Below are 9,211 nucleotides of genomic sequence, written 5' to 3'. Positions count from 1 at the left end.
ATCACTCTACCACACCGCACTCCTCCACCTCCTCACCCCTCAAGCATCACCACAACGTTCCCTCCGTTGCTGTAAATTACCTACCCCCACATCCCTTTCATATTGTAATTTTTTATATAGTTACACTTTGTAATCTTAATATGTACATTTTCAGCCTAACAGCTGCCATCTCCGAAATAAACCGATTATTATTATTATTATTATTATTATTATTATATTATATTTGAGAAATATCAGGACACCTCTCCTCCCGAAATTGACCTCTCTTTTGACTTCTATTCAGGAGCAGTAAGTAGCGGGCATTTTTTTTTTCTTTATGCCCTTGAACTGTCTCCTTAGCCGTAAAAAAAATAAAAAAATAAATAAATAAATAAAAAAGTACCAACCCTCACATATGCAGTGCAAGTGAAACATGGGCCTGGAATGAAAGTCAGGTCTAGAGTGCAGGCAGTGGAAATGAGTTATTTGAGGAGTCTTGTGGTGTGAGTAGAATGGATGGAATGAGTAATGAAAGTGTGTATGAGCGTTTTGGAATGTTTCACGGGAGTGAAGGGAAGAAGTGTGGAGTGATGGAAGAAGTGAAGCGATAGACTTTAAAGTGGTTTGGCCACATGGAGCGAATGGAGGAGAGTAAGATGACCAGAAGGGTGTATGTGAGTGAGGTAGAGGGAGGGAATGCTAGAGGACGACCTCCAGTGAAATGGAGAGATAGGATGCAAGAGTACGTTAGGGAGAGGGGGGAAAGATCGTAGAGAAACTCTGAGCAGGCAAGGAGAGAGTGTCTGGATAGAGAAAGTTGGAAACTCTTCTGCCATGGCCATCCCCTGGTAGGAGCTCCTAGGAGCAGGTGTTGATGAAATGATGATGATGATGAAGAACTGAAAACTCCCTCCTAGGAAAAAGTCAAGTTTTGGGATATACTTTTCTTATTCATATCCAAGGATTATATTCAGAATATTTTGTGCTATAACTTTTCATTTCAGAATACAAGTCAAAAACTTTTAAAGACTTTTTACATCATCAGAAAAGAAAACAACCTAATTTACAAAACACTCTTAACTTGGTAAACTTTCTCTTTTGCAGATTTCCATAATAGATTTAACTTTTGCTTTGCTCCTGACTCCTCTTTATCTGGCAGTTCTTTGTGGTTGATGTCAAAACTCTCCATAAGCTGCTCTATCCTCCACCACCTGCCCAGGAATCCTACATCTTGGACACGCTCCGGGAAGGTGAGGTAGCGAGGCTTCAGGTAGCCACACTGACTCTTGAACACTCCACACTCCTTGGAGTAGTTGTCAATCCACAGGAAGGAGAAAAGGCCAATGCTCAGTCTGAAGGCAGAATTAGTGTCCGATGAAAAAGATTTGTTATTTATTTACACCACGTATCAACTTTTTATTCTCTCTCTGTACAGTAGGAGAGTACTAAGCTCTACTTCAACAAAGGAATTATCCCCTCTTTCTCAGAGTCACCCATCCATATGATCACTCCCATTTGTCAAATGTGGCAGCAAAATCAGAATTTTGAAGTAGGACTGACAATAACATGTACAGACATATACAGAACATACTGTATCAAAGATGAGCTGGAAACTAAATTCACTGATTTATTACCAGCACAAATTACATCATACCTCCTTACTGAGTCATGATCAAAGCCAGTGAAACAAAAGTAATCTAAATCATACCTTCTCACCAAGCCATGGTCAAAACAATCTCCCATGTACTGTAAGTGGGCATCAACCTCAGGATTCCTGACTTTGTTGCTCAGCATGGCAGACTCATTGCGGTACCTTACGAGGGCATCTTGATAATCCATCTTCTCGGGATTGGTATTTACAGCATACACTATTCCTGCTATTACTATGGATGAAAAGAAAAGGTTAATCCACATCCAGTTAAGAGAGCCATTAGGCAAGGTGACCATAATATCTTCAAAATTACTCACAACTGGCTTAAAAGTATACACAAAATTGAGTGGAATAATATGGGAATCAAGATTGATAGTGAATACCTTAACCTCAGATTAGGGTTGCACCGATTAATCGGTAAGTAATCGGTAATCAGCCTATTCGGCCACTTTGCCGATTAATCGGTAATCGGTCTTTTGACCGATTAATCGGGGCCGATTATTATTTTTTCTCTCTTATAATACAGTGTACATAACACAGTACTAATAATGTTAATGTAAGGATGGTGATGTTACCAAAACTCTAATACCTTTCCACAGCATTTATTTCCAACAAGTCCCTATGCAAATGTATATTATGTAATTCAAATTGATATATAAAATTATGATATGAACTGAAGCACTGGTATTTGCTTCAACTTTGAAACTAGAAAAAAAAATCAACATATTACTTTATATTACAACCAAGAAAAATTATATGCTTATTTCAACTTGCTTAGCACAGTAACTGAGTAATGTCCTTCACCAAGCCTGCCGTGCATAGGACAGTAAATTAGTAGAAGACTTGAGAGATTGATAAACCTTCTGTACACTACCATTTCTAGTAGCATCTAGGATCACCACAAGAACGAGAAAACTGGGAAATTCTAACACATTAAAATCAGGATGTTTCCACAAAGCAAGGCTAAATTATAAGTAACAAATTACTAGACGTATTTGTTCTCCATGCAGATGACAGTTGGGCAGTAAACAAAGTTGTAAACATGTGGGTTACGGTATGTCTTTAACTTTGTGGTACCAGTGTCCAATAATTAATGAAGATTAATCACATTTACAATTTATAAATAATCGGCCGATTAATCGGTATCGGCCGATTATTGGTTACCGATTAATCGGTAATCGGTAATCGGCCAAATTGCTTATCGGTGCAACCCTACCTCAGATATGCAGATTACATAGTATATATTACTAATTAATGGTCTGCTATACTTTCAGAAACCTGTCAATAAAGGTAGACAACACATATTTTATGACCCAGAGAGTTTATATAATTGTATAATTATAATAACATTTGATGAAAGCAACTCACATGAGAGATAAGCACTTGCTTTTCCTGGACGTTTTCTGGACTCCACCACCGTGTCTAGCGCCACCTCCTTGTAGTCATGAGCCACAGTGGTCCAGTAGTCACCTGTAGAAAACTCAGGTAAATTATAGGTAAAGGTAAGAGGTAAGACAGGTAAAAAGAGTTTATAGAGAAAAGGTAGTACAGTAATTTGGGTGCACTAAGGTAAAGATGGGTGAAGATAAGGGGCAAGACAGGTAAGAAGAGTTTATTGAGAAAAAGTAGTACAGTAATTTGGGTGCACTAAGGTAAATAATAAGTAAAGATAAGAGGTAGGGCAGGTAAATTAGGTAAGAAGAGTTTATTAAGAAAAAGTAACTACGTGATTTGGGTACACAAGCTTCTTTAACCAGCCGTATTTGTTTCCATAATAGGTGACCCACGCCATAACTTACCCCATTTTTCCAACCTTCCTCCTTTTAATGGCCCAGGGAGTTTCCGTAATAATGATAATAACAATAATAGGTGATCTAATAACTTACCCCATTTTTCTAGTCTTCCTCCTTTCAATGGCCCAGGGAGTTTATATAATAGGTAACTCACTTGATAACTTACCCCATTTTTTCAGTCTGCCTCCTTTCAATGACCGAGGGAGTTTTTATAATAGGTAACTCATTTAATAACTCGCCCCATTTTTCCAGTCTGCCTCCTTTCAATGACCAAGGGAGTTTTTATAATAGGTAACTCATTTAATAACTCGCCCCATTTTTCCAGTCTGCTCCTTTTAATGGCCCAGGGAGTTTCTATAATAACAATAATAGGTGACCCAATAACTTACCCCATTTTTCCAGTCTGCTCCTTTCAATGGCACAGGGAGTTTATATAATAGGTAACTAACTTGATAACTTACCCCATTTTTCCAGTCTGCCTCCTTTTAATCGCCCGGGGAGCTTTAATTTCCACGGCACTTTGACAGCCAGGGAAGACATGCTCCTCCTGGCCACCTCCATCTTGATATATAGAATTTGTAAACACTAAACAGGAGGATCTGAAGGAGGAGCGGGGAATATTGATGTACAAAATTCAGGTAAGCTACACAGTATATTGGGTCTTATTGCCATGTTTTTAGGATCATATAAGTTATTTGAGCATGACATGAGAGCAGTCCCCGGCGCAGGATTTGTGAACATGAGGATCTGAAGGAGGAGCGAGGAACATTGATATACAAAATTCAGGTAAGCTACACAGTATATTGGGTCTTATTGCCATTTTGTAAGAACATATAAGTTATTTGAGCACCACATGAGAGCAACGGTGCCAGATTATCGTACTCTGCCACTTATGTTTGCTGATTTCCGACCCCAAAACTGCTTTCATCGCCCAAATAACTGCCTTCATTTATGGTTGTCATTTAAATGGTTAATTATTGGTGTTTTTTGGCAACAGTTATGGCCAGAAACCGGTAAATACGCGACTCTGAGTACGACAATCTGGCAAATAAAAGCAGTCCCCGGCGCAGGATAGTCCCCGGGATGTAAACAAACCAGGCTAGCGTCTCCGGCTGCCCCCAAGTTTGACCCTTTTTAACGTGTTTTCTCAAATTTTTTAGCACCAGTACCAACCATGGCGACTCAAAATGACAAGAGAAGACAACTTGACGATGAAATGTCCAGGTGAGCAGCTTTAATCAGTCAGGGCAGGTGTTAGTCAAGCAAACGTTTCCAGCCTCTCTGCTATACTCTTCTATAGGAGCAGTGATTAGCGTTTTTTTTTTTTTCCTTTTCTTCTCATTTACTTTTTTAGACCTTAAGCAATAGGGACACTAGAGGTCACTCCTGTAAGCCTTATGTCCCCCGTTGTAACACTGATGTGAGAGCCCGCTTCTTCTCATTGGGAGTGATTAACATTTGGAACAGCTTGCCGGATTCTGTTGTTTCTGTCATCTCGATGATTTCCTTCAAGCACCAGCTGGGCAAGCATCTTGGTCAGATCTTATACGAGTTTGATTAATTTGACACGTGGTTTGGTTGTTCTTTGGGTATTTTGTTTAGATTGTTATTGACTGGGTATTGAAAATTAGTAGTTGTCCGTGTCATCTTGTGATGTCATATTAGCCAACCATTTGACCATCATTAAAACTGATCAGCTGCAGTTTTGGTTGGAGACATCACACAGTTTTTGGATGGGGCGTGTCCCCATCCAGGTAAGAAATGCTTCCTTAACTGCAAAAAAAGCCAAGTCCATGGTTTGGCAAGACGTGAGGAATATTCGGTAAAGATTCGTTTTAGTATCGTGCCAGTATCTCATTACCTACCTTATGAAACATCACTATCTCTTCATATATCTTTTCTACAAACCTTCAACAGTCATAGAAATGCTTTCAAAATCCCATTCAAGGACTTTTTTTTCTCTTGGAAATAGGGGATAATGTTTACAAAAGCGCGTCGCCTCCTCTGGTGCTGGCCTCGGCGACGGTGGTGCCGCCGCCGCAGCCGCAAAATATCTCGCAGAGGGTTTAGAGTGGGGGAGCATATTAAAACTACTCCAACCAAACTTTACGACCTGCTAACGAGGGGGCTGTGCCCCCCTGGACCCCTCCACCACATGTATATGTGACTTATTTCTGCAAGGAGGTATTTCTTGCAACACCGGCTGCACCACCACTGCGCCCGTCGTCAGAGCAAACTGTTATTTTTATGCAAATACCTAACCTTACCTAACCTAACAAAACCCTCTGTGAGCTATTTTGCGGTGGCGGCACCACCATCGCCGTGGCCAGCACCAGAGGAGGCGATGCGCTTTCGTAAACATTATCCCCTATTTTCAAGAGTAAAAAACAAGGTCCTTGATTTGGATTTTGAAAGCGTTTCCATGATTGTTGAAGGTTTGTAGAAAAGATATATGAAGAGATAGTGATGTTTCATAAGGTAGGTAATGAGATACTGGCACGATACTAAAATGAATCTTAACCGAATATTCTCCTTAAAGATTACTCATGAAGTCCACACACCAAATAAAACTTCCCTGACGTGTTTTGTTTGTTATGAAGAATCTGAGGATATCATATTGCACACCTCAACGATTTGTTCCTGTGACACCGTCTTCATTTCTGGGTGAAATATCATGCTTTTTGACTGCCTGGGTAGTCAGCCTGAAGCTCACCCAGCTGTTCTTCCTCCCTTCTGGACTAGTTGATGAATGGTACCTAGGGAAATCATGGGAAGACTATAGGTAAAACACCTCTTATGCGGCGTAACGATATTTATGCTACAGTCCTAAGGTCGGCAATGACTACATATAGATGATTCCTTTTTTGGGGAGCTACTTTTCGAATACTGCCGTCATCTAAGGGTTAAATAGTAGCCCAACATCTACTCCTGGCCTGTCCTTCAAAACATGCGACATTGCATCATCATGTAGTAGTTTTTAAGGCTGGAGAGTAAATATTGGCATTTACTTACTTAGTTCACCTTGTCTTGTTTAGCGGCCTTTGTCTCACAGTTGTGGTAATCCACCCAATCTAAGCAAATACTACATAACAACCTATCACTGTAGTCTGTAGCACTTGGACAAGAGAGACAAGGTCAAACCAATACTTTTCAATTACCTCAGGGAACTTACTTTGCAGCCATTGTTTGATGCATTCACTACCCACAGGTTTGAGGCAGAGATATCAGGTCCACCTGGCTTAGGAGGTGTGCCTCCCCTGCAGCCACCGCCACCACCACCCAGGACAGTCATCGGCTCTAACACCTTCACACAGGTATGCAGACATCAAACAGACTTTGATTTGGTAAATATGTTAACAAATAATTCCAAAACTAATCAGCCTCTTGCCTTATTACTTAAAGAAAATGGATTCAAGAAACCTTCTACCTCCCCCAAATTTACAAAATGCACAAATGTGATTTTTTTAACATTTTTGCTCATCACTTTTCATCTAAAACATTTTTCAGGCTGAGCTTATTTACAGTTAAGGTTTTGGGGCTCTAGGGTGGGCCTTGCTTGAATATTTTGACTTGCAGGTTTGAAAAAATTACACAAGTAGATCTGCATGCTAATGCACTTACAACCAAATATTAGATATTGATCGTAAACTCTTTTTCTGTTGCTTTATATGATAGTAATTTTGTATGATTACTATATGATAATAATGACATGTATGAATTGCTTTTTTTATATAGTTCTTTCGATCTTTTATTTCTATCCCTACCAAATTTCTTATTCTTATTATTCATAAAAAAATAGTGCAGGGTGTTGGAAATGAGTTACACAGGTGGTTACGATAGGTGGTTAGCTGAGAAGAAATGTGTCTCTGTTGTTACACTATACAGGGATTGTCAGTCAGTCTTTACTGATCACATTTGTTTTTGTACACCATCTCTTGTCAGATCTGGCAAAAAAAAATTTAGGAACACTAAAAATAGTGCATTTCACAGGTTATATTAAATGAGCAGATAAATATTTCAGGACAACTCATTTTTCTCAATCATTTGTTTTTTTATGAAGAAAAATATTTGCCTGTTGGTTCTTATCATTTGTATTTCATCTCAAGATTTATTTTTTTGTTTCCAGATTCAGCAGCAGCTTCAACAGCAACACATTGAACCCCCTGGCACTGGTGGCCCCCACAGCCCTCACACTGGGGGTATACCAGGTCTGCCTGGACCCCCTGGACCCCCAGGACCATCAGGACCACCAGGACCACCAGGTCCACCAGGTCCAGGAAGGCCCCCAGGGCCTCCAGGAAATAACAATGGCAGTAATAGTGTACCACCCCTACCTCCTCCTCCACCCCCCCCAGGTGGATACATTGGACCTGATATGCCTCCAGGACAGGGCCCAGGTCCCTGTAGCATGCCACAGCAGCAGCAGCAGCAGCAACGGCTGCCACCACCACCGCCACCACCAGGGTTTATTCCTCATCAGATCAACCGCCAGCAGCTTCCTCCCAGTGAGTTCTATCATGAAAACTGTTTTGTTTTAAGTAGCATAAATGTTATATAAGATTACTTTTAGATTTGTACTATAAATTTTTCAAACATTTATGAATCTAGTTTTCAAATTATCTAAAATTGTAACCTTAGGTATCATTTGTTAGGTAATTTGTGAAATATATGCTTCACAGTAAGATTATGCTGTGTTTTCTGCAGAAGTGTTTAAATGTGACCACACAACATTCAGAGTTCATTTGGTGGTATGCATTATGGATGCCTGTGTTCAGTGCAGGGATTGTTTCCAGACATGATGGGGGACAACACTCAGATGGGTCCAATGATGGGTGGTGGTCCACCTGGGTTCATGAGGCCTCCAGGACCACCCCGTCACATGGGTCCACCAGGGCCACCAAGACACCCAGGGATGGCTGGACCCCCCAGACATCTTGGCTCTCCCAGGAATGCAGGCCCACCAGGGCCACCAGGGTATGGTGGACCCCAGCATGGACCCTCTGGACCAGGCCCACATGGTCCACCTGGCCATGACCACCATCATGGGCCACCAGGACCACCCAATCATGGTGGTCCAGGGATGGGGCCACAGGGGCCTCCTATGCATGGTCCTCCCACAATGAACCACAATTTTGGCCACTCAGGACCCAATCAGATGCCTTCCAACCCACCTGGTCCTCTGCTGGGTGGCCCAGGTGGCCTTCTGCCCCCAGGTGTTGGCCCTCTGAGGGGTGGTCACCCCCCACCTCCTCCCCCACCCCCTGGGGTGCTCCAGGCACAGCAGCAAGCACAGCAGCAGCAGGGCATCGGCTTGCCCAACGCTCCCTTTGTCCCTGCTGTCATTTCTAAGCCACCAGCTATCATCAGGTACAGCTGGCATACCTTGTCTTCCTGCAATACTTTCTGTTTTGAAATAACTTTCATATAATTATTTTTTTGTAAATGTTTGCAGAAGCTTTATTTGTACCAGTGCTCTTATTCTGCCATATTTGTATTTGAATTTTGCAACATTCCATATTAACAAAGTCATTGTCAGTTCTGCTCCCAAGCTGTACAGTTCCCAGGCAGTCAAGAACGAGATCAAGCCCTCTGAGCTCCCTCCACCAGTGGTGGGGGTGAGTGTGGCACCACCACCCACTGTAGCACCACCTGACCCAGGGATGGAACCAAAGAAGAAGAAAATGAAGCCTGACATTGCCACCACTCAAGCTCAGTCCTTGGCATTTCTGACTCATGCCCAGGAAATGGCTGAAAAAGTATGAATCTGAACATGTTTGGTTTAGTGACA

General features: G+C 41.6%; 2 protein-coding genes across 2 annotated transcripts in view; one reads left to right on the top strand and one right to left on the bottom strand.

Moving 5' to 3' along the window:
* Positions 1-957: 957 nt before the first annotated feature.
* LOC126984885 (mitochondrial import inner membrane translocase subunit Tim29-like) lies at positions 958-4,046 on the bottom strand. Its single transcript, XM_050839187.1, has 4 exons — positions 3,885-4,046; positions 2,999-3,100; positions 1,688-1,862; positions 958-1,331 (listed from the first exon to the last, which is right to left on the bottom strand). The coding sequence occupies exons 1-4, from the start codon at positions 3,982-3,984 to the stop codon at positions 1,043-1,045; spliced, it is 666 nt and encodes a 221-aa protein (XP_050695144.1). The 5' UTR covers positions 3,985-4,046; the 3' UTR covers positions 958-1,042.
* A 450-nt stretch (positions 4,047-4,496) lies between these two features.
* The window catches only part of LOC126984873 (basic salivary proline-rich protein 1-like), a 28,113-nt gene continuing 23,398 nt past the window's right edge, over positions 4,497-9,211 (top strand). Inside the window, exons 1-5 of the mRNA XM_050839172.1 lie at positions 4,497-4,647; positions 6,632-6,737; positions 7,550-7,928; positions 8,217-8,790; positions 8,960-9,179. Coding sequence (XP_050695129.1) covers positions 4,598-4,647; positions 6,632-6,737; positions 7,550-7,928; positions 8,217-8,790; positions 8,960-9,179 — 1,329 coding nt within the window. The 5' untranslated portion in view covers positions 4,497-4,597. The remainder of the gene's footprint in view (positions 4,648-6,631; positions 6,738-7,549; positions 7,929-8,216; positions 8,791-8,959; positions 9,180-9,211) is intronic.

This window comes from Eriocheir sinensis, chromosome 5 (genome assembly GCF_024679095.1).
Source record: "Eriocheir sinensis breed Jianghai 21 chromosome 5, ASM2467909v1, whole genome shotgun sequence".
Taxonomy (NCBI): Eukaryota; Metazoa; Arthropoda; class Malacostraca; order Decapoda; family Varunidae; genus Eriocheir; species Eriocheir sinensis.
The sequence above is the reverse complement of the archived record's forward strand: the minus strand, read 5'-3'. Positions and strand labels throughout refer to the sequence as shown.